The sequence below is a fragment of the Antedon mediterranea genome, chromosome 1 (genome assembly GCF_964355755.1).
Source record: "Antedon mediterranea chromosome 1, ecAntMedi1.1, whole genome shotgun sequence".
NCBI classification, from domain to species: domain Eukaryota; kingdom Metazoa; phylum Echinodermata; class Crinoidea; order Comatulida; family Antedonidae; genus Antedon; species Antedon mediterranea.
In genome coordinates, this window is record NC_092670.1 from 19,111,435 (window position 1) to 19,137,134 (window position 25,700).

Sequence of the window (25,700 nt, forward strand, 5' to 3'; positions counted from 1 at the left end):
TATTTGTTTTAGGCCTATGTGTTATATAGTAAAAAGTGCCTGTTTGATCCGCCCATGGTTTGCATTATGAGCTCATTTCCTACTGTACCGACGACATTATATGTGGACCACTGTGAACTGAAGAATATTTCAACGATTATTTGCAATTTTCATATAAATATCTAATAAAATCCCACTAGTTAAAAGCCTCAGCTGTACTACTGGTATAGTGGTACTTTACCTATCAGAATTCAATAATCATTGAGTATTGTAGACTTTCATACAGACGTACTGTGCCTGAAAAATCAACCATACTCAATCTGCCAATTTAGTCTATTTTATGTACCTGAAAAATGAGTTAATAAACGAAAACAAACACATTGTGCTCGAGATGTTGGTTAGGACGCCACCTGTCGGTAAATATAAATTTCTCAATTTCTGACGTACGACAAAATCGACGTAGCCAAAGGAGGTTCTTAACTTTTTTAATGAACGTGTTTTCTTCATTGCTAAAATTCTGTAACAACTCAGTTATAAAATTTATAAATTCGTAGACGTCATTCTTAGTGATGTTCTGTTCATTTGGAACATACTCGTGATATTTGGTTATCTTTAAAGCAAAAAAATGGTAAGCAAAAATGTGTGTGTTCGACTGGGTGGTTTTTACATCACATGAGGAAGAGCATGGGTAGGAAGCTCGGAAAATGGGAGGAGCCGTTCATCCGTCCTGGCGAGCTAGCTTGGCCAACGTGCTTGTCAAGGATCCATTTCGGCCTGGCCTTGAGCAATTGTCTACACTCCCTTCAACGACCAAGAAAGTAAAACTATTTGGCCCTTTAATTTACAGTAATTTATTTGTTTTATGTATTTATATTATAACAATGACGAGCAGATGAGACTTTCTGGGTTTTTTAATTAAGATAGACAACATAAAAATTAAAATGTGTATTTGATTTTTGAATGATTTGCACAATTTTAAAACCAAGAATTTCAAGTTTAAATTGTGCAAGGAAAATCCATGTGCAATTTCAAATTGTAGAAATCGTTGAATTGTAATTGTATCCTATTCCTGTTTTATGCGCAATTTCCGCAATTAAATAATTTCCTTGCGCAAATTGTGTATTGATTCCCTTGTTGGACAATTTGAAATTGCACTGAGCATTTTGAATGCAAAATAACACGGAAACATAGTACGCATAAAAGGCGAAGCCCTGCCGTAGTGACATATTCCAGTTGCACAACCTCGGCATCGTTATGTTAGCTCATCACCTATTTTTAAAATTGTTCAAGTTTTACAATACATTTAAAATTATCGTGCTGGCGTTGGCCTGTGAATTTTATTCCGAGTCGGGCGCATTAACAGATAATATTATTGACTCTAATTTTGTTTAAAGTTCAATTTATAAATGTAGCATTATATAAAACAACAATAATAACCTAAACTAAATAGAATAATAATTAATACTTTTGTGTACACTACAGGCTACAGACGCAGACTCATTGCTAGCTTTGGAAGGATTAATGAATGAATTCTTTGCACCAACTACAACGAACATAAGGAAACGTGAAATAGGTACAGTTAACCATTAATATCCTTTAAAAAATCATAGTGGTACTATAGTTGTCTTTTTACCATAAAGAAATAATATGTCAATCAATGTACAGCACTTTATATTATTACACTGGTCATTGGCAATGACATTGGATCAAATACGTACAGAGCTCTCCATATAATTATGTAGCTATTAATCATCAGGTATCCATTTACAACTAGTTGGAGCGAGGCAAATGTAGGTAAAGTTTCTTTCTTAAGAACACAAGCAATACTGTAAGTCTAGCGTTGGTCGTAAACTCCTGTTTCCGCCATCAGAACGCCTAACGCACTCCACTACATGCCCTTACAATACATTTTTAAATATTTTGATCTCTTCGCCCTGATTATAAATAGTATAGTAGTGAAATAAGTGAAATCCCAATTGTGGACAAGTCATAACTAACATCTTCTTTCATGGTACAGTAATTATATGAGGAGGAACAAGAGTTGCATAACTTTTTACTCCTAGATAAATAATGTAAATGTTGTACCGTACAGTATCATGTAAGTCTGCTGAACAAGTACCACTGCTAAGAAGTGTCTTTGTTCAAATATATTATTGTTATTAGTGTATAATGCTTCTTTTTGACAAAATTATAACCTTTCTGTATTATTTTAAAACATATTCATTGTGTGGTTTTTTGTTTTGTTATGTTACTGTATTCAAATAAGGAAGTACTAGTAGGTATTGAATATTACCAATCCAAATAAATATTTTAAATTTTGTTTCTTTTATAGAAGAGCTATTGAACAATTTCAGTGCTCAAACGGGAGCATGGCGTCATTGCTTTTATTTCCTGACGCACTCACAAAACGAGTATGTAATGATGTATGCATTGAGTGTATTTGAGGTAAGCTTACTATGCTTAATAGAATAAATAAATGAATGGGGGAAAAACCCAATTGTTTGACTGTCATCCATTGTGGGTGCTATACATATCAATTTTAAAATATGGCCATTAAAACTTAGTTATTTAATCTCAATTTTTAATTAATTGTCGATATTGTTAATGCTGTCTACAGATACATTTCTTGAAACTATTAACCTGCTGTATGCATTATGATTCTGCCAAAATGTTTGAAGGAATTAAGAGAAAGAAGAGCATGTCTCAAAATGCACACACTGATTTGAATTAACAGTAACTACAGTCGACTCCACCCAAGTCAAATCTAATGGGACTGGTATAAAAATTTGAGTTATAATGCGAACTTCGACTTACAGATTTGTAAAAAAAATGCTAGGCCTAGATCTACTGTAGGGTTCACTCACTAGCCGCTCTACGGCTAGGCTAGTAGACCCTGTCGCGATCGCGGCCCACACTATGAGCCTTCTTGAATTGAGTTTGCTTAGCTAGCTAGGCCTAAAAAATGCTAAGCCTCCTTTATAGGCCGTAGCAATAAGAAAACGTAAAATTATAATAATTATTAGAAATCTGTCTAGCACAAAATGGGTACCCACAAAACGCCGCTCAAGTACTTAACGCTAAAACAACTCACAGATATTATACTACTAACCTGCTTGAGAGAACCGATATGGTCCCACATTATAACCTCTGTCATTTGTTTATCAAATTTAGCGTGTTGTTGCCGCGTTTGTGACTTCGACTTATACGATATAAATCACTAAAGAATGTGTGTATTTGGACCGCAAAAAGACGTCGACTTAGACGAATTTCAACTTAGAAAAATTTGACTTACAAATAAAAATTACACAGTAATGGATAGGAAAGAATTGGGACTTTCATAAAAATTTGACTTTCCCGATTTTTCGACTTATGCGAATTCGACTTAGGCGGAGTCGACTGTAGTTACTACCGGTAGGTCATTGCAAATCAACTGTTAGTGTACCACCACACCCAAATTGTAGAAGGACCTATGCTATTTTATTTAGTGTTAATGTACAGTACTTGTATAGTTTACTGTATTTTCCCTAGTAAATATTCTGTTTAAATTTGTCATGGTATTTCAAGAATTTCGATTTCCTTTAATGTCATTAGTAAGTCCCTTGAAAGTTTAAAAACATTAAAGCTGTTTTGGAGTCAAATTACATTGTGTGTGGGTTGGAATTTATATATAATAATTAATTCAGAATTAAAATATTTATGCCGGTTATTTAACCTGATATTTTTATACAGTACTATTTTTGTAAAGATAATTAAAAATAACCCTTTTAAACTGTTGGAATGCAAAGTCACAACATAATACATTTTTTATATTCTGACTTGATCTCCATATACAATTGTTAACAAAATGTGTATTTACATCTTGATCTACCCACTCTGTATGTGGTATGTTAATGGCACTCACTCGGATTTCATATTTTATAGCCAATATTATAAACAGGCTGCTTAATGGATTTTAATTTTATTATTAATATACAGTATTTTTATTATACTATTAACATAAATATGATTATGTAAATGAATACAAATATATATATGTATACTATGTATATATAACTAGTATACAATAAATAAATAAATAACTTTTAATCAGGCTGAGCAATATAAAATCTTTTTTTACATTTTTCATAATGTTTGCAATTATTAATAATTTATTGAATTATATATTTTATTCCTGTAAACATACCCATTTACTGTATCTGCCAAATTGTGCTGTAGAAATAATGATGGTATCATTAAATTCTATTATTAATATCTAAAGCAAATTTTCCCTACTTTTTTTTACATAGAAATGAATAAATGATTGTATGTATACAATAACCTTTTTCAGTAAGTCTTCCCTTAGTATGCCTGTCAATATATATATTTAGGTAAGCATTCATTGCAAGCATAATAAACTACAGTTTAGAACTTTTTGTGATCCAACAAAATGTCCTCTTAATAAGGTGTCCACTAAATAGGAGTTGGCCATACAGTAGTGTTAACAATTATATTTCCCCTCGTTTATTTCACAATTGTCCCCTTAATATGTGTCCCAAAGAAGGGATTCTTTATTTCTAGTTTACTTTTATAGTCTATTTTCTATTTCACAATTTTTGTTCTCAGAATGTGATAAACCGTCAGTGGATTGGAATCCAAGGTGGAGACAAGATTCAGATACGAAATGGATTGTCCAAGTTTTTACTGTCGCATCACAAAGTCATTCCGAGTTCCATCCGTAACAAATTGATCAAAGTTATTGTGTGCATTGCAAGGCTTGATTGGCCGCACTTTTATCCAGACTTCTTTAGTAATATCTTACAGGTTAGTGTTATAGTACTACTGCAATGTTGCATTTCGAGATTAAAAAATTACTGATGTACTGTAGATTACAAAGTGTTATAAAGTAGTTTTTCTCGCTCTATATAAATATTTTGTTAATAGTAGTGTATATCATGGAGATGAATCTAAGATAAGCTTATTATTGCTTCAATGTATCTGAGGCCTGTACTGTACCAGCACACTTGGTAGCCCCTATTCTTCCAAAAGATGCACTGGACAAGACAAGAAAGAAAGATTTTATCAAAGAAGGCTTGGGGGAATGTCTTAAACCCAACGTTATTGTTTTCTTGCAGTTGATTCAGCAATCACAAACAGCTGCTCTAGGCCTGATGCTTCTTCACACGACGTCAGAAGAATTGGCAGCTCCAAGGGAAGACTTAAGTGCCTCCAGGAAAGAGGAATTGAACAGATTACTACAGGATCAGGTTCCCACCGTATTGAACATCATTACACGTAAGTTACTATTGAATTTAAATATTTTATTTATACTGGGCGTCCACAAAGACTGGTCTCCCAGAGAGCCCAGTTATGATCAGTGGCTGTGATGTACACCAGGGTAACCTCCTACTCGTCTCGAAAGATGTACTAGGTTCTTTAAAGTGCACATGAGCTGGATGTGTACACTGAACCTACGATTTATAGTCCTTATCCGAGAAGACTTGTTCTACCACCAGAACCATGGAGCAAATGAGCCTTGAACCCTTGCCGTTGTTATGGCTATGTAATTACGGTCCCACTGTCTTGACCGCTCAGCCACTATCCATAGAGTAACTGATGCATGATATGAACCATATCCACCATTAAGTTGAGATAACGATAGTCATACTTTTATTTCTCAGATATACTCGAAAGTATTTTAGATAAACACAGGCAACTTGTTATAACAGCAACACCGCCCCCATCACCTACACACGGTGATGATGACAGTCAGGATGCATTCACGAATAACATAGCTTATGGCACATCACCTCTGCAATCAGGTAAATTTAATTTGCTCAAAAGTTCTTTCATATATTTTACAGTATCCGTGTAGAATAAATTTCTCATAAGGATGGTTGTGACGGTATTGTGCCCAATGAAAGATGTATGCTACTGTATAAGTGATTACCATAGGAAGTGCATCACAATAAATTATATACAATACTTTTATATATAAATAAACAGTTATTTAATAAATCAATTATTAATGTATCTTCTTCTTTCAGGGAGTTCATTAATTAGGAATATATTTAACTCGCCTCAAACAAGTAAACAAAACTTACAACCGCTGCCCCCACTTGATCAGGACAGTGAACATCTTAGTAACCTCGCCCTCCATTGTCTCGCACATCTATTCAGTTGGATCCCTCTATCATGCCACATCTCCACACGACTCCTAACCACCATCTTCCACTTTGCAAACTTTGGCTGTGATATACAGTCGGTACAAAGTGGAACATCGTCGTTCCGTCTAAATGATAGTTTTAGCTCAAGTGGAAGTTCGTCACTTGGTGTTCTGGCCATGTGTTGTATTAATGAGATTATGTCTAAGAACTGCATTCCAGCGGACTTTGAAGAGTTTCTACTGAAGATGTTTCAGCAGTCTTTTCATTTATTACAAAGAATGACCAAAGATAACACTGCACAATCAGTAGGCAACAAGATTGAAGAATTAGATGAAAGGTATGATTGAACTTTTGTTGACAATAGAGAGCTTTCAATTATGACCTAAAGTAGAACTTATGAGGTACTACTTTCATGTTGAATTCCATTTTCCAATTTTTGCCGAGTCATCTGTCCCAAATTGGTCATTTCTAGGTCCAGGTTTATCACAAACTACTGTAGGCATGTTGACCTTTTTGTGGTCGTCATTTTACAGAATTGGGTGATAACTTTGACAAATTATTTGGTTCATTTACCCAATTCCTAGGTCTTTAAGGTCATTGCAAATCAAAAGCTCAGTAATGATAAAAGTGATGTAATTAAGATTTTAAGGAACAATTTGAAAATGCCTTACCCAAGGTTGCAACTGACTTACATTCATTAATTCAGTGCTGTATCCAGGAAGGGAGTGTTTTCAGGTTAAACTGAATTTACAGCAGGATTGCAAATCATTGGTGTGTCTCTGATCCTTGGTTTTGTGACTGGCATATTGTACTGTATGTATTATTTTTAATGTTAATTTTTATACATTTCTTATTACAGTTATGTAGAGAAATTTACAGAATTCCTGCGACTGTTCGTTAGCATTCATTTAAGGAGATTTGAAGGAAATTCACATTTTCCAATTTTAGAGTTTTTGTCATTACTCTACAAATACACTTTTAAACAGGTAAGCTGTACTGTATATCTGTTCATGATTATTTTAACCCAGAACTGCCAAGATGCACTTCAGTGACTCTACCCAAGCAAAAGTTGTGCTACCTATGTTACAGTGCAACTATCTCACTCACAGTGCCAAGCCTACTGTATTAACTAACATTAATATAAATCCTTTTTTGTAGGCTAATAACGAAGGCCTCTTTGCCTGCCTTGACATCTGGAACGTTTTCTTAGATTATTTAATTACGAGGAGTCATGCGAGGGCGCCAGATGCAAATGAAGTTGTTAATAGCTACAGTGAAGCATTGGAATCTTTGATGGAAGCACTTTTATTCAAGATTCAATTTCGGTGTAACCAAGTGCAACTAGAAGAGCTTGATGATGAAGTTGTAGATGATGACGTAAGCCCAAATTTCTTCCACCTATTCTATAGTTCATTTTGTGCTCCACTAGCGCCTACGTTAAAAAAATGGTAATTTAAAGCAAAAAATGGTCAACTTGGCTGCCAGCCAATGGATTTTTGGTTGAATTTAACCATTTATTATGTTATTAAGAGAAAACATTTTTTTTTCTATGGAAGTGATTAAAACTACAAAATAACCTATTCAAAGTCTGATTTAAATATCTTCATTTTTCATGTTTTTTTTTAAATACTTCCTTCCAAAGATACTTTACTTTATTTCTTGAACTAAGTATGGTTTTTTTTTTTTGATGATTTATTGCAGGCTGAAACAGAGTGGCAACATTTCTTATGTAATTGTCTTGAAGTGGTTGCAAAGACAGCAGAATTACTTCCAAGGGTAGCATTCCAATACCTGGTAAGGGTTCATTTATGAGTATGTATCTTCATAAATGCTATCTGTGAAAACGCACTCAACAATGAACCATGACCTTTTATTTCGGTTTTTAGTTTCAGATCTTTCAGGAGAATTTAGATGTATACCTTGGACTGGGTGGATTTATTATTGAATCTTCAGAAGGTAACGCAATTATTTTATTTATTTCTTAATTATCATTTTCCTTTTACTAGTTAACTTTAAAAATAACATAAATTTATTGTTGTTTGTAGGTCAGAAATTAAACATAACAGCTGAGAATGAGGTGAGACGATTGCATTGTAGTCTACGTGATTTATCAACCACGTTGCAAGCGTTAGGTAGGATGTCTGAACACTTTACAACCGAAAACTTCCACCCAAGGTTCGACAATGCTTTACAATTAGTTGAAAAGTAAGTTATTTTCAAGTTTATTTGTTGTGTATCGGGTGTTAGCTCCTTTTCGTCCCAACGCAATGATAAACAAAATGGATTACAACACGCAAAAGTTAAAATTAAACTAACCTTTTACAAGGTTTTTTGCTAATTTATGTAAATTAAAATGAGTAATTGTTGTTGCGTTTACAGATTCTGTGAGTTAAATAGTTTTAGTGGTAAAGCTCAATTATTCAAATTGAAAACTGCAATACCTACAGTACTGAAACCAGAATTTATTCAAGTGTAAGTATAAAAAGCAAATGATCCAGTGCCCACATTGCAACCTTCCAACAGCTATCAGAATTGATGATATTATGTTCAATTAGTGAAGTTCAAGTAAAGTAGTAGAACACGCCAAAAAATGTCCCCTTAAGACCATAGTGTTAAAACATTATATTTCCCCTCATTCATTTCACAGGAAAGTGTCTTCTTAATAATGTCTCCTGAATAACAGTTTCCGCTGAATAGGCGTGTCCCAAGGGGGTGCTATTGTAAAAAAGAATATAGTATCGTAATAGTTTAGGTATACATGAAATAGTGACATTAAATAATATATGGAATAATAGCTGAAAGATCCCAATGAAGCATTGCTAAAGACAATGCAGCAGAAGAAATGTACACACGTAATGAGTGATGTAACTTTCTATTTATAGACATGCAGAGTGTCTTGGAGCATTGCAAGCCTTCAATCAATGGCTAGCTCAGTTTTATCTGGAAAGTAAACGCCAAGCAGGGGATAAATACCAACATCTATTCACACCCATAATTACCAAAACAATTGAATCTATTGTTCCACTGTTTACCAAACAGGTAAGACAATTACAGTATTCTTTTAGCTTACTGCTTATTTATACTATTGCTTATTCATTGTCCTCTTCAGATTCCCTTAAGTAGAATATCATTCCTAAGGCACACTTTTTAAACAGCATTTAGTATTTGTATTCATGCTAACAAAGTTTTTAAATTTCTTTACAGACACCGGAGAAGGTTCTCCTATCAGCATCGCATCTGTTTCTTTCAATTTCCAGTAGTGTCCGTCCACCATTCCTTGTTGAGTTACCGCTAGTGCAGAAGTTATTTACAGAAGTAAGCCAAGGTTTACTCAATGGAATGCCTATAGAGGTGAGACTTTTTCAGTCATTTGACATTCCTTTTTGTTCTCTTCTAGCCCACCTGTATAAGATATGATGTCATACCTCCATCTGCATTTTTGTTATTATTTATTTAATTATACTGGCCAACCACTTCATGCAGTCAAGGACTGGTCTCCCAGAGGGCCCAGTTATGATCAGTGGCTGTGATGTACTAGTACACCGGGGTAACCCACTACTTGTCTCAAAAGATTTACTAGGTTCTTTAAAGTGCACATGAGCCAGATGTGTACCTTGGACCTACGGTTTATAGTCCTTATCAGAGAAGACTCATTCTACCACCAGAACCATGGAGCGAGTGAGCCTCGAACCCTAAGATTGACTTGTTCTTTGTTTATGTACAATCAGCGAATTTTGTTTCTTCTTAACATTGAATTTCCCAATTTATTCTTCTTTTTTTTTTTTTTTTTTTATTTCATCATATAATAAATTACAAAGGAAAAACATAATCAAATAAAAAATTAAAATAAAAAGCAACAAACAAAAACAACAAAGATATCCATCTAACAAATTAAATAAAGGTTCATAAAAATTATTCTACTCTCTAACCATTTCATATTTGATTTATAAATTCTTCTAATTTTATCCATTTTCTATTAAAAATACTGTCCTCAAAATTCTGATGATAAATAAATTTTTCTGTTTCATAAAACCTTTTTAACTCGTTCATAACCATTTTGATAGTTGGCTTACATTTAACTAGTTTACATTTATGAATAAATGATTTTACAATTAGAATAATTGCATTAATGGCTTTTAAATTAAAAAACTGATGCGCATCTTGGTATCCGAAAATTATGCTCTCTTTACTAAAAATAAATTGCACTCCAGTTTTTTCTGAAATTTTTTCCTGGAGGAGGTTCCATATCCTTTTTACTATTGGACAATTACAGAACAAATGCTGAATGGTTTCAATTTTACCATCTCCAAATGAGCACATTAAAGTTTCTTTTATATTCATTTTAAATAATTGTTCATTTGTTGCAATTATTCTATTTACAATTTTGTATTGAAAATATATTAAAGCAATATTCATTGTACACGTATGTGGAGCTAGGTAGATTGTTTTCCATTGTTCGTTATTGAATACAAATTTATTTTCTGCCCATTTCTTTTGTGCTTTCCATGATTTAAACATTGAGTTATTTAAAACATCATAAAAAATACGACATCCCTTTCTTTGTTGAAAGAGTACTTTTATATGAAATGGAATATCTGGCAAAACTGTTTTTTTAATTTCACATATCATTAAATTGTTAAATTTATTCTTTTTGATGTTTTGTCAGGTGGAGCTTCTTATTGTACGTGCCTTATCCAACATCCTGGTATTAGCATGGCCTAATGTGGCTGAAAATGCACAGAATTGGGCATCGAGATCAGCAAACCATTCAGGCTTCATGAGAAGGATCACATCAGAATATTGCCAGATTAAAGATGTTCCCAATTTTGCCAAAGACAAAATGCTTCAGAACAGAGGTAATAGTGCAAATACAATTTGCAGGTTGACTAGGTATGAAGTCATTACATTTTTGTATAAAATGTTTTTGCACTAATAATACTAACTTGATTCTTGATAGTAGTGGGAAAAGGGGTAGGTAGATAGATAGAATATTTTTCGTGTTGCACACCAAGGAACAAAGATAACCCACTAAGTCATTCGCTTCAGGTTTGCCCTTGTCGTGAATTGGGCAGTACCGTGAGAGAAAATCCCTAGTACTGCGTTCTTAACGTGCCCTAGAGCCATGTTGCATGCAGGACCAACAGCTTAATGTCTCATTCGGAAGACTGTGCGCTATACATATATTTCAACACGATGATGTGGTAGACTAAAGAAAACCTACCTACCTTTCACGGTTCAGCACACAACACAGTGACTTGCCACTAGTTTGCCCTTTAAAAACCCACATTGATCTCTTCCTAATACTGATCAAATAGTAAGTAGATACCTTATTGCCAGGTAGAGAATTCCAGAAATTATTGATTCAAACTTTAAGCACCTTTAATGATGATTTGATTGTTTAGATAAAATGTGGAGTATTGTCTTTTGTATCAAATATACTGGAATGATGTTTTTCTAAATACATTTCTTTCCAGCTAAACCATGTATGAAGAGGACTCTTCATCTGTTGGCAAACCATGTAGATTCTGTTTCTGGTGAAGTATCTAAGACAAAGCAGATTGTCTTCCAATCACTGAAAGAATGTATAGAAGTAACATTGGCATTATTCCCTGTCTACATTAGCCAAGCAGGTAAGATAAAAGACACCCACCCCTGAGCAGTTACGACCCCTCTTCCTTCCTCAAATTTTGATACCCCATGTGTATAGATGTGTGCAATCGGCAACAATTTACAACGAATGCTCTCTCTCTTTATAGTTATACAGTATTTATTTAAAACTTAATCATATCTACCTTAAAGCATGCATAGTTTACTTATTATCAATTTATTTTAAACTTAATAAATACAAAATGTAACCTTATTAATTTACATTTTTTTTAGATGTTGTTGATGAAATTATGAGTTTCTACCTTGCAATAATCCAAGGACTCAGAGTGCAGATGGGCGTGGCTAGTATCCAGTCAACCATAACCGTTTTCATGAACTTATTTACCAGGTAAATGAACCTTAAATGAATTTTTGATTGATTGATTTTTTAAATGATTATAATTCTCTCTACCAAAATATGTTTTCAAAGCAAATGACATTTTTTTTCCTGCTCTTTTAGGGAACAATTGACTGCTATTATTCTGAATGAAGGCAGCTCAGGAGTACGAGTTGTAGAAAAGTAAGCATCACTATTATCTTAATTTAGCATGGCCACAATCGCCATTCTATGTTCCATATAAACACATATTTGAAAGCAATTTAAGACTTTATGAGATGTGCCAATATATGGACATGATGATGTCATATCACTACGATATTTGGCTATATTACTACCATATTTGGGCACATCACACTTTTTTGTGAAATTAGTTTGATAGTGTAGACAGAGCTTTACAGAGAAACATTAATTTTTATTCTTAAATCTTTTTTTTTCTTCAAAGGTTTTTACAAATTTTGGAGTTGATCCTACAAGAACCAGGCTCAGCATTTAAAGGTTTCTTACCCACGATTATCAATATCAGTATGCATCAAATCTATCCTATCATAGCAGAGGTAAAATCATTTTTTTTTTACAAATGAGTGATAGTTCAATAGGATCTGGCTGGGGTGTGAGAAGGAACTAGCGTGACAACTACATGTTGGCTGTTGTGAGATTGTACAGTGCCATCAAATGTACATTAACATGCTCTCTTTAAATAGAGTATAATCACATACTTGAATATAATCCAACCCATAATTTACTCTAGATTTTGAAATGAGAAAAGATTTTGACAAACACATAATGCCTTAAACATAATGTAGACACTTTTTTTGTAATGTTTTTGTTTTCGAGTTCGTGTTGTGTCCGTTGGATATTGTGCTCCGCCAACAGAGAAAACAGAATTTCTATGTTTTTGATAATGATAATAAATGATACTTGACTTGACTTGATATCCATCTATGTCCCCTGGGACTATTTCTTCACATAATGCTTGAAATGAAATGAAATAAAATAAATATCAATATACTCTTGTCATATACAATAATCTACCTTCTAAACCTAATGCCTTAAACATAATGTAGACACTTTTTTTGTAATGTTTTTGTTTTCGAGTTCGTGTTGTGTCCGTTGGATATTGTGCTCCGCCAACAGAGAAAACAGAATTTCTATGTTTTTGATAATGATAATAAATGATACTTGACTTGACTTGATATCCATCTATGTCCCCTGGGACTATTTCTTCACATAATGCTTGAAATGAAATGAAATAAAATAAATATCAATATACTCTTGTCATATACAATAATCTACCTTCTAAACCTTCTAAAAAGAATATTATGATTAATTACAGAGGCAGTCACCTGATATCAAGTTAGTACTGTTCAGACTGCTTTTTGAGCTTCTACAAAACAAGTGGAGATATTTCTTCCCATCATCTATACTGACAAAGATGCAGTCAGACACAGAAGCTGTAGATCACACTGATGAGTTTATTGTTATCATGCAGGTTGGTATCTTATGGGTTATGATGCCAGAGGTCCCAACTTGGGAAAGTCCATTCGCAGGAGATTTTGTCTTGAACCACATTCAATTCATCGGGGCGTTGAAAGTCAACGCGCGTGTGTCGTTTACGTCTCTTAATTAACTAAATATGTTACATATACAGTATATACAATATTTACACATAAGTTGGCTTAATTTTTACATAGGTTTATACATCAGTATTTTTACATTCTAATATTTTTTTTATGGACACATCCTCAGTACAAAAAATGTAAAAAATATATACTGTATTTTAACTCAAACTTAATTACATAATGTACAATAAACACATGATAGTATTGCCCAATAGAATTTACTCATTTTTTTATGATGCTTACAATTCAATCATGAAGATCGTTATTGTTTCTATGTACTACAAGTCATCTATCTATTGTTTGATATGTAATTGTTTTGCAGTCTTTCGGGCAATCTTTCTTACAACCTGACATAGCAGTCTTCCGACAAAACTTGGAGTGCTTGGAGAAGCTGAATGAGAAATTGAAATTGTACCACAAGGTAGGTAGCATTTACAAGATCAGTATGCTGTGTGAAAAGTATCCTGACATATGACAGTATTTAACCTGCAGTCCTGGAAGTATTGTATCTTCAATCCACACTTACTTATCAAAACGTTTTAAAATCCTAATTCATTCTCTTGAAGCTATGTAGAGAAGGCTTGTTAGATTTCACCCTTTTCTTCCATTAGAAAATATTCCGTGAGATGATGTTAGTACCATTCTTAAATGTACTTCTTCAAGTGCTACTCCACAAGTCACATGACCTTCTCCAAGAAGAGATTGGAATGACTATCTACAACATGGCTGCCGTGGACTTTGACAACTTCTATGTTGCATTCCTATGTCAGTTTTTAGAGGGCGCTGATGGGATCGACCCAAATCAGAGGTCGGTTCTTGATAGGAACTTCAAGAAAGATAGGGTAAGGAAAATAAGTGGTGATTTTTAGGTTTATAGAAACAAAAACGTTTTTGTTACTCGAGCAGTTCAAGATTTTTACAAATTTTTCATCTTTTGTCTCCAGGATTATCCAACCTTTATACAAAACCTCCAGAGATTCGTGAATGATCTACGTTACTACAGACTCTGCAATAGCGCCCTGCCTGCTAATTCTGTGAAGCTTTGAAATGAAAGTACTCCAAAATGAAGGTCTATGCAAAGATGAAAGGTATTGGCAGTGGACGATGCGATATAACGTAGGTGTTGAGATTAAATTATTTCACACCTTGATGTTAAGTGCACTTACGTAGTCACAGTATAGGGGGCTTTTGATCGCAATATACCCAAGACTGAAAGCACTTGTGCATAATCTGCACAAACCTTCTGCTGTTGCGAGTTTGCTGTATGTCAAAATAATGGAGCCAGTAAGGGTTGTGAGCATTACAATTGATTGCTTTAGCAAGTGCTCTCTAATTACACAAATGAAGAATGCTATGTCCACATGTTTTGAAGAGCGGCCATTTGATTCTCATGTTTTGAAGAGAGGCCATTAAACATGTTGTTTTTTTGGATTGATATAATTTTCATATACTCATTCCGTACAATAATTCCATGGTTACAAGTATATGAGATTGGTACATACAAAAGAAAAACAAATAGAATAAATAACATGTGTGAAAAGCGTGTGTTTTGTATGTATTCATGTATACAGTATTAACCCACCAAGCAAGGTTCACAAGTTAGATTATCCCACCAAGGGAGTCACAGTCGGCGGGTGGAACATATCAGTGCAGGTATGTTACTTATTATTTCAGATGGATATTAAAAAAAAAAGTTACTAAGCCTATTTTCTGGTATTATACTCAAGGAGTACAAGTTACTACTTTAAAATATAATACTGCTGTGATGCCAAATCAAAATCACATGACCAAATAATTATTTCTTTCACGCTATTTCCCTAATGGTATATATTTGAATAGATAACATACTTCATATTTTTCTGTGATGAACAGTATAAACGTGAGTGATATTAATCTATTTAAATCATTCATGCGTATCAGATTTGCCATCTATAGATAGCAGCTTCCTTCAAGTAAGGAATATAACCTCGTGTCATTGGAATTTGATAAATTTTGATTTAATGTGAAGGCTTCCATTAAAATAGAAATAACTTGTTGAAAGATTGATTCGCAGCTTTCAGCGATTTTCATAGTTATGTTGTATATGGTTTTAATAATTGGATCAATATCCATATGACCAAAATAATAATTTAGTTAGTATGTAAATTAATGTTCAAAATTTTGTATGTATTTAATTTGCTCAGTTTATTTACTTGTACAGAGGTTTATTTAGCCACTTAATGTTTAATAAAATATTTGTTCTTTTAACATCTCCACCAGAGTAAATTGTGTATTATTTGGAAAAAAAATAGATGAAAAGATATTTATTTTTATATAAAATCATATTTCTGTTTTGTTTACTTATCAAACACTATTTTTAAACCAACATTCTAACAGAGTTATATATTATTACTAAAACCTCTAATCTTGTTAAATTTTCTTTCAAATGATTTATGTTTTCTGTATGTTTTTTTTATTTTAAAGAATATAATGTTCTATATGAGTTGTTTTTATATTTAAATAATCGTATTTATCAAGTTGTTTAGGAATGATACATAACACACTTTGTTGCAGCAGCAAATATAGCAATATTACTGCAAAATGTCAGTATTACTGCAGAGAAAATAGCAGTATTACTGTTGTAGAATAGCTTTCCTAATAGAACAGAAGAGGGGGGATGGGGATATTAATTTGAGAAGTATTATTGAAGGAGATACAGTTAAACTTCAGTAAAATTAATGATAAAAACATAACTACATTTTAGTATGCAGCTTTTTGATTTATACATCTTAGTATGTATACATTTCTTGGATTTAGTATACTTGACAAATGTCTTACTTTTGGGAAAAGAATCAAATACCCAGCTAAAGATGGACATAGTTGAGGGCTCCATTTTAACAAATTTGTTTTCATTTATTGCTTGGTTTGTTTCTGCATCTCAACCTGTTACTTCCATGTATTTATTAGAACAAGGAAAATGTGTTATGTGTTAATAGGGGGAAATATGTAAATATTTGCAAGCACTTATATGCAATAAAATGTTTATCTCATCTAAATAATTGTTTATTTTTGTGTTTTTGCACCTTTTTTTTGTAACTATATTAACCTGTACATGTAATAGACTCACTTAATAAGATTCTCTTCATCTTGATAATTTCTTGGTCACCAGAAACAGAGTGCTCTTGAGAGATCCAACAGGAATGATAGAACAGTTTGATAGAAGAATAATGCTATTAAAGTCTCTGAAAATATTGTGATAAGCAATATAACGTTTGTATATTTCTCAGATGTCAGAGAGTGAAAGTTTAGAATTTGTTAAAAGTCAAAGGATACATAAGTTTTGGTTTTATATCGTTGTTTCTCATTTGATCAATTTGTTCTTTAGATTTGTCTATAGTACTCTCTAAACGTTGCTTCTGATCATGGCTTAGGTAATCATAAATCTGAAAACAAACAATAATACAGTTCATTTTTTTTCCATCTGTCGTGAATATTCAACAATTGTGTAATTTAAAAAAAAATTTTTTGTTTATATTTCATATGCATCCAACAGCGAGTAACTCGCCAATTACAGGAAGGGAACTATTTATATAATTTATCATGCTTATAAACTAAGTTTCATTTGAGGCTTAGGGAATGGAGTTCAAAGAGTCATGAGTTACAAACCTGGCAGGAATGAACCCTGGACCTTGTGATTGGAACGCAAGCATGTTAACCACAGCTGCAATGTACAAAACGTTGTTTTGTACATTAATTACTGTATGAAGTTATCAGTTGATTTCATTACCTTATTTATGATATGCAGTATCATATGATAAGCGTTGGTTGATATTTGTGACCATGCTTTAAATGCTGTAATCAGGCTGACAAACCCATTCAGTAGATGTTCAATCCAGAACTTGTAGGACATAAACTGTAAAAAAGAACAAATAAACCAGAACCTTGCGGGTACTTCAAAATAAACTTCATTCATTCATAAACAGGTAATTGTAAAACAAATGGTGTTTACATAATTATGGTTGAAGTCACTGAAGTAGAAAGAACTGGCATCTGCTCTTTAGCAGTGAATTAGATTCAGCACATTCAATGTAATTTTTTTACCAAATTACTGCTTTATATAATAGATCCCAAAAACAAAACACTGATACTGAATACCAAATTTATGAAATACCATATTGTAAAGTTGAATAAGAGTTGGCGATATAAACAATGGTGATTGGACTTGTAACAGCAGCCTCACAAGGGCTCCATTCCATGGCTGTCTTAGTAATATGTCACCTGAGATAGAATAAAATAATATTATTGGTTTCTGAACCTATTTTTGAGAGGGTTATTGTCTATTTAAAAGTTGCCTACCGTAGACAGAATACATACCTTGTTCATTGTCTTTGCTACGTACATAGTTCAGAAGGCTTGTATAACATTTAATGGCTAACAAACTTTCACTGCCAGAATCCTAAAAAAAAATGTTTATTATATATATATATAAACAAATCAGGCACAGAACATTAATTATAAACTGCCCGGTGATATACTGAAATTTAATTAATTTATTTGAAACGATAAAGATGAGGAAATCTGTGAGAATGAGAAAAAGTCGCCCCAACCGAGACTCGAACTCGGACCGCCTGCTTGATATGCAGATGTCCTAACCATTAGACCACTGGGGCTTTCATGGTATTGTTCAAACTCGATATTTATATATTTTTTAACAGTAGAAACCCACCTTTGGGACACTCCTACTAAGGGGACACTCCTACTAAGGGGACACTCCTACTAAAGGGACACTCCTACTAAGGGGACACTTTCCTGTGAAACAAATGATTTCTATTAAGGGGAAACTTTGACACAATTAATTCCGAAGGCATCTCCTTAATAGGGTTCCACTGTACCATCATAATGATATTTTGTAGATGTATAATTAAAAGCCTCAAGTGATCTGTTTTAATGTGAAGGTTCATATCTTTATCTTGTAAAAGCTCATGTTGTCTATCGCCCTCTCTCAGTCGAATAAAGTTGTCTGGTGAAAAGTTTGTCTTGAAGATTGTTGTCCAAAAGTTTAATGCTGTATCTAAAAATAGCACAAAGCATAATATGCCTTTAATAATAATTAGCACAAAAATAGAAACTATGATATTACAAGCTATCCGATTATTAATGTTTGATCTGCCTAATCATAATAAATATTTAAAAAAAAACACTTGCATCTCTGAAAGGATAACTTATTGGTAGACACCAAATCACTCAACCATTTGATATCTACTTCTATCTTCAAACATGCCTACAAATAAATAAATACATTTACTTACATCGTACATTTTAAAAAGTGTTGGTGTACTTCTTTTAAATTAATAATTTTTCTTTTCACACTTACCTTTTGTCGATGTTGGTGTTGAAGTTCAAGCAGTGAGCTTAGTAAACTCAATATCGAGCATTTAAGAGCTTCACTTTCTTCTTGTAACAGATTCTCAAACAGTTGTAGTAATGTTTTGTTTGATAAAAGAATAGATAGAACTAAACGAAGAAAAAAATAAAATAAATGTACAATATCATTTATAGCTGAAATATAGCTAGTAAAATCAGGTTTGCATACACTGTGTGCTATCAAATGAAAATTGAGTAAAGTTGAGAATGTTTCGATCTTCTACAAAGCTATGTCTGTATTTTAATCTCTTTTAGTGTAGCTTTACGATTTAAGTTTCATGATCGAGAATAGTATAATCTATTTGCACACATTAGACTTATATATGGCAGAATCATCATTGATTATGGGTACATTTATCGCTTTAAACCATCTTGGTTATAGATTGATATTGAGTCATTGGTTTGTTGGTTGTTGTATTGAGTCTTACCACTAGTGTCTTGGTTGTTTACAGTAGCAAATAGCAAGCAATGAAGATAGTTGACAATCACAGACTTGGTGTTTATAGAGTTAATTGATTTAGTCAACATGTTTGTCACTGTGAAAACAAAAGTAAAATAAATCAGTAGTGGCTATAGCAGACATGTATGTATGAATGAAATAGGAATTTTTATTTGAAATTAAATACCGTAATAGACAAGCTTCAACTCTACAGCAGATGTCGAGTCCTGTGACTTCAGGTTTATTTCAGTTAACAACTTCAATAGTGACGATATTTTTGTTTCTGGAGAAAAAAAAGATATTAAACAATCCCAATATTTGATAGTACTTTTTTTTCCTGTAACCATATACTTTTTTCAGTTTTATATTAAAGGTTGTTACGTCTTCTATTCTTACCTGTGTCTGCATGAACACGATCTTGTAGAAACATTTCAATAACTATTTGTGGAAGTCTCTCTTGTAGTAAATGTATCATGTCAGAATTTAGAGTATTGTTATTTGGGTAGATTGTATCAGCTGAGTTGATGTTATTTGGGCATGAAATGTCGGAATCAAAATCAATCATGTTAGAGAATCTGGTATCAGATGAGGAATTGTTTGCAAATGAAGAGTCAGAAATTGGATTAATTTTGTTTGAGCATGTTGCGTCAGAAACAGGATCGGCAGCCATTGATGGGTAAATGATTGATTTAATGAACAGAAGACAGCGATTCGTAACTGCTTCATCTTCATTTAGAATAACATCCTAAAAAGAAAATTCAGTTATACTTATTAAGTCATGTGTTAAGTCAGGGGTCCCAAGTCTACCGCTACTCGCGGTAGTCTACCGCTTTTAGTACCCATCTACCGCGCTACCGCTATCTCGACGTTTTCTACCGCATTTTGATTTTTTTACCGCATTTTCAAATTTCCCCATATTTTTGGCCAAATTGATTTACGGTTACACCCAGCCTCAGCCCAGGTCAACAATAGTCAATAACCAGACAAAAGTGAGGCAGGATGTTGAAACAATGTCTATTCATGCAGTCTCCGTGGTCTATTATTGTATTTTTATTTGTATGCACTGCCATGCACGCTACTACACGCAGGACGTAGAAAAAAAAGAAGCGTGCAACCAACCGTGAATCAATCACGTGCTAACCGGAATACGCGATTATCAATTTTGGGAGGATCCAAGTTTTAACTAAATAAACGCTTTGATTACAAAGTGGTTGAGACACGTTTTTAATAGTTATTACATTTTTAAACACCCTCATAATTAATGAACTCTACCAATGTTGATCCGCTGCAAAGAACAACAGATCGCACATCGCACGAGGTTGTTGAGGCGGTGTTTTATTTGGTTTTACTGTACGATCCGATAATACGAACATGTTAAATGATTTAAAAGGCATGGATTCGCCAAGCAAGTAGGCCTACGTTTAATAAAAATAAAAAAAAGATTTTCGTAAGCTCTTTTGTTCAAACTTGTTATTTATTATATAGCAATAAGCCAATGGCTGCTGTTTTGTATGTGTTTTTAAACCTAAATAAATAAATAAATAAATAAAATAATCCACCCGTTCCGGCATGCACGCTAGGCCTCTAGCCTAGCTAGGCCTACTCCTCGATCGATCGATGTTGCTGGTGGGGAATTTCCCAGCGATAAGAAATCGGCGAAATAGCTCATAAACGGCCTACATTTTAATGTTATATCTTTAATGCCAGTGTAATTACGTATGGATAAAACAATATAAAACTCAATGTTTTTCATCTGAAATAATATGTTAACTCGCGTAATGTAGCATAAGACGGATTCGGAATAGTTATTTCGATTGTTTTGGGGTTTTAAAATGGTAGCTAGCTAGGGCCTAGCTAGAAGTAGAAGCCCTAGGCTAGGCCTGTGCCTAAAAAAAATGAGTAAATTCTATTGGGCAATACTATCATGTGCTTATTGTACATTATGTAATTAAGTTAAATTATTTTATATACTGAATATTAGTTAAAATACAGTATATATTTTTTACATTTTTTGTACTGAGGATGTGTCCATAAAAAAAATATTAGAATGTAAAAATACTGATGTATAAACCTATGTAAAAATTAAGCCAACTTATGTGTAAATATTGTATATACTGTATATGTAACATATTTAGTTAATTAAGAGACGTAAACGACACGCGTGTTGATTTTCGATTCCCCGCGTGTTGATTTTCGATTCCCCGCGCGTTGACTTTCGACGCCCCGATGAATTGAATGTGGTTCACGACAAAATCTCCTGCGAATAGACTTTCCCAAGTTGGGACCTCTGGTTAAGTTATCTATCTCAACTATGAGAGAGATACTGTAGATTGGGCTGGAGATCATGGAATTAAGAATCGACTGGAGAGAACATCTTGTAGCCTTATGGGACATTAGCGTAAAGAGGAAAGGTAAGGTAAAAGATGTTAACTGCTGAACTACAGTATATTTTATATTCATCGAATTTTAAAAGCGTTCATTGGTCATTGTACACCTTCAATTACGTCATTTAATCATCTTAACTGACAATAGACGTATAAATAAATGTTCTTTGTTTTTAAATGTCTAGTATAGTTTTAAATATATGTTGCACTTACTAATATATCTTCAATTAATTTGCTTCTAGAAATTGAGTCAAGACGTGCCATACCCTTTCTAAACATTTTTAGTGCATTACTATCTGTTATTCTGTTTAACTTATCTCCATCTTTACTACTTTCAGTGTGGCTTTCTTCTTCTTCTGTACCATTGTCATCTGGTATTGTAGGTAAATTTATTAGCCACTGTACAAGCTAGAATAAATTTAGATAATTTCTTATTTATTTTTTCATTCAATATTTAGTGATTATTTATATATAAATGAGAAGTTAAGTAACTTACAAATCCTCTTCTAATATTCTGGGGTACATCTTGTGTCATGTAGGCCCATTGAATCAGCAAAGGGTTTTCATTAAAAATAACGGAGTAATCCATCTTCTCCAATACTCGAATCAATGAGGCTGGAGCTATTAGATCAAGTGGACAGACAAAACCATTTTTTATTCTTGAGATAGAATTTAGGCTAACTTATTGTAGATATCTAATTATGATAAAACACTATTCTAAAAATACCTTTTTCCTTTATTATACTGTGTTGTCCCAAAGTTGCACTGTTAAAGCCAGTTGTATACAGATACATGAATTTTTTTAGACTTGATTGGTCTAGATCAGATATGAGGCAGTGTTCACTGCTAAGATACAAGTTGAGACCTTCAAATACATCAATATCATTCGCTAACCTTAAAAACAAGTTTTTAAAAATTAATGTTTCTGTTACATACACTTAGTGTATATAAGTTTATGTACATTACTCAATTGCCTTTCTCAATTGTTTTAGACTTTAAACATAAATTACATAGTTAATTTTTTACTTACGGATCTCCATATATTGCCGCAAGGTACATCAAAGTAAGGCATGTGGACTGTAGGTCCAAAGGAGGGACAGATGAAGGGAGGAAGTACATTGAAGACTGCCCACGAAGGATAGCACAAATGTCGTATACTGGGCCTAAGAAAATATTATGAAAGAATTATGTACAACATATACATATAAAAAGGTGGTCTGTTACAGTTGGTCGACTTACAATTGATATCACCAATTACAGACTCCATCTTAGCTAGGCAGCTCTTGTCATTATCAGGTAGCAGATTGTGACAGAGGTTCAGCAGGAAAGAGTCCACTCGCTCCTTAACATCACAGTTGGCTTGCTGGCTACAAAACTGATTCTTTACACTTAGTGAAAGTTGAATGAAAGATGACGAAGCTGTCGAAAAGAAACCCCAGTTTATTTACAAACTGAACTCTAATAACTGTACAACCAACTTTACTTATGGCTACTATTGAGTTTACAAAACTTAAAATAGCTATTTGTATATCTACCTAATTTGCTTGAAAATGATTTAATATCTATCACAGTTGAAATGTCATAAACGTGACAGAGGATACTGAAGAAGCACCTGCACACTTCTGCATCATCCAAGTGCTTGTAGTTCACCTGTATGCAAATGATAATATTGAATGTGTAATGTTTGTTAATGTAATGAAAATTTAAAATCAAGCACTTTGATAGAAAGTTTACATTATTTAAATAAATGCATTATGTATGTACCATTACATGTGGAATACAAATTGTATCCAGCATTTTGAGTAGGAATTCTATAAATTGTTCAACATCTATCATCTCTTCGTCATCTGTAAGCTGGGAGTGTGGAGCCTTAAAGATACTAGCACTGGCAGTTGGATCACGTTGGCATAAAATAGACAACCTGAAAAATTATAGAAATATATGTTAGATGATACACCAAAGCATTAATTTTAATACTTTAAATGTCTATGTCTGTGATGCATATATTTTTAATGCACCATCTTAAGATGTTAAGCTGTTGTACCTCTTGTAAAACACTTTTAATTGTTATAACATATATACAGTACCTGAAAGCCCTTTCCATGACTGACAAACCAACAGCCAAGCACTGTTTATTCTCATCATATCTTTTGTTTTTGTTTTCTTCGCTGGTGAGGGAAGCGGTTGAGGATCTGCTTGTCTTGGTGAGGTTGCTAAGAGATCCAATGTCTTTCCAAGTGTCCATGATAGCTCTCAATGGCTGCTCTAGTGCGTTGAAATCTACTGGATTTTTTAAATGGTCTTTTCTAGAAGATTTACAAAAACTATTGTGTATAAAGAATTTTGCATGAAAAAATGTAATTCTTTCTCTACTCCCATTGAGAATATGGCGTAGTACTTCTGTCCTTTAAAAATGTTGCCTTGGACGGCAGTCGCTGCCTCTAACCACTTTATATACACAGTGTTATAAAACATTAATTTGAGAATACCTTAGTAATTCTTGTAGAGCACCACCTGCAGAACAGACAATACTAATCTGAGAATGCCTTAGACATCTGCATAGGAGACTACTCATTGCTTTCAGGAGGGAGCTGCTGGTAATAAGGCTAACATTTGTTGGTTGTCTAAATAATAGTATTGAATACATTGTCAGCATTGAAATAATAAACATAGTAATGCTTTAATTGAAACATCTAATATATTTGATAAAAACTAGATAACATGAACCTGTACCTGTTGAGCATCTTCTTTATCAACTCTAGCCTAAAATTAAAAAAAAATATTTTACTAAGGTTATTGCCTGGTCCCAAGTCCAGGATGCGAAAGGAGGAGGGTTGAGCTCAGGGTTAGCTACCCGGTCTCGGAAAAAACCAGTGGCTACAGAAACAGTAACAAAAGAAACTAAAGTAGCTATGAATACGAAAGTAGGAGAAGTTACGGAAAACACTCGGCACAGAGAAGAAAGCAGGCTCCATGGAGTATCAATGACGGGTGCTGATCAAAGCCGAAAGGAAGTCAACATCTTGAAAAGCTCGATTCTCTCTGCCAAACATCGAACTAAATTTGCCACATGGAATGTACGAATTCTGTTCCAGTGCGGGAAACTAGACCAAGTTCTCAAAGAATTTGAAATTTATGGCCTTGAAATACTAGGAATCAGTGAAATGAGATGGACAGGTAAAGGAAAGATGAGCAAGGATAATAAGACAATCCTCTACTCTGGCCGTGACACTTTACACACCCATGGTGTCGGCATCATTTTAAGTAGGGAAGCAAACAAAGCATTAATTGGATGGACACCAGTAGATCACAGAACGGTGGTAAGCGGAAACCAGGAAGACCAGCTCCTACATGGAAGAGAACAATGGCAAAAGATCTGGAGAAAATGGGCCTCAATTGGGAGGATGCCAAGATACAAGCGCTAAACCGAGTGAAATGGAGATCAGATGTTGCTGCCCAATGTTCTTTAGAGAACAGGAGGAACTAAGTCTAAGTAAGTAAGTATTAAAAAAAGATATACTTAGCCTAATATAAATATTGTTATTTTTATATATTTCTTACCCTTGACATAAGATGTCCTTATTTTTTAATTTCATGGCATGGTTAGTTGCCCTGACAACTGAATCCATTCCATAAACAGCATGGCACTCGTGGAAAAAATTGAGTGAATCTGTTAGAACTAGGAGGCAGCAAAATATGGAGCTGTGGAAACAAGTTACTTTCTTTAGTCACAGTCAATTGGCCACA

The 25,700-nt window shown here is 33.5% G+C and overlaps 2 protein-coding genes and 1 non-coding gene across 5 annotated transcripts; 1 reads left to right on the forward strand and 2 right to left on the reverse strand.

Moving 5' to 3' along the window:
• Positions 1-446: 446 nt before the first annotated feature.
• LOC140060435 (exportin-6-like) lies at positions 447-16,407 on the forward strand. 2 transcript variants are annotated; one of them, XM_072106643.1, is made up of 24 exons: positions 447-607; positions 1,462-1,552; positions 2,312-2,424; positions 4,582-4,779; positions 5,091-5,250; positions 5,637-5,777; positions 6,003-6,459; positions 6,982-7,108; positions 7,281-7,499; positions 7,824-7,916; positions 8,009-8,078; positions 8,168-8,327; positions 8,502-8,594; positions 9,005-9,161; positions 9,327-9,473; positions 10,789-10,978; positions 11,597-11,752; positions 12,003-12,117; positions 12,229-12,288; positions 12,551-12,662; positions 13,442-13,597; positions 14,050-14,148; positions 14,339-14,569; positions 14,672-16,407. In XM_072106643.1, the coding sequence occupies exons 1-24, from the start codon at positions 605-607 to the stop codon at positions 14,771-14,773; spliced, it is 3,450 nt and encodes a 1,149-aa protein (XP_071962744.1). In that variant the 5' UTR covers positions 447-604; the 3' UTR covers positions 14,774-16,407. The 2 variants fall into 2 exon arrangements, with proteins under 2 accessions (XP_071962744.1, XP_071962753.1); XM_072106652.1 differs by lacking the exon at positions 8,502-8,594.
• Positions 11,781-25,615, reverse strand: LOC140060477 (meiosis inhibitor protein 1-like). Of its 2 annotated transcripts, XM_072106723.1 has the most exons (23): positions 25,515-25,615; positions 24,687-24,716; positions 24,443-24,577; positions 24,041-24,259; positions 23,718-23,874; positions 23,489-23,603; positions 23,193-23,372; positions 22,984-23,116; positions 22,681-22,847; positions 22,450-22,574; positions 22,167-22,361; positions 19,966-20,314; positions 19,757-19,852; positions 19,559-19,666; positions 19,081-19,220; positions 18,912-18,987; positions 18,599-18,777; positions 18,081-18,162; positions 17,878-17,984; positions 17,494-17,619; positions 17,040-17,149; positions 16,834-16,948; positions 11,781-13,341 (listed from the first exon to the last, which is right to left on the reverse strand). In XM_072106723.1, the coding sequence occupies exons 1-22, from the start codon at positions 25,580-25,582 to the stop codon at positions 16,849-16,851; spliced, it is 2,997 nt and encodes a 998-aa protein (XP_071962824.1). In that variant the 5' UTR covers positions 25,583-25,615; the 3' UTR covers positions 11,781-13,341; positions 16,834-16,848. The 2 variants fall into 2 exon arrangements, with proteins under 2 accessions (XP_071962824.1, XP_071962817.1); XM_072106716.1 differs by lacking the exon at positions 11,781-13,341 and having other exon boundaries at positions 16,736-16,948.
• On the reverse strand, positions 18,305-18,376 carry Trnad-auc (transfer RNA aspartic acid (anticodon AUC)). The gene has a single exon. It is a non-coding gene; the product is annotated as a tRNA-Asp (tRNA).
• Positions 25,616-25,700: the final 85 nt, after the last annotated feature.

Excerpts from the sequence above, each read along its gene's own strand:
- LOC140060435 (XM_072106643.1), top strand. Across the intron at positions 1,553-2,311 it reads CATAAGGAAACGTGAAATAG|AAGAGCTATTGAACAATTTC; the intron begins GTACAGTTAACC and ends TTTCTTTTATAG. Across the intron at positions 7,109-7,280 it reads ACAAATACACTTTTAAACAG|GCTAATAACGAAGGCCTCTT; the intron begins GTAAGCTGTACT and ends CCTTTTTTGTAG.
- LOC140060477 (XM_072106723.1), bottom strand. The coding sequence starts at position 25,582 with ATGGATTCAGTTGTCAGGGCAACTAACCATGCCATGAAATTAAAAAAT. Across the intron at positions 22,848-22,983 it reads GCGGCAATATATGGAGATCC|GTTAGCGAATGATATTGATG; the intron begins GTAAGTAAAAAA and ends CTTGTTTTTAAG. Across the intron at positions 18,988-19,080 it reads AACACCAACATCGACAAAAG|GCATGTTTGAAGATAGAAGT; the intron begins GTAAGTGTGAAA and ends ATTTATTTGTAG.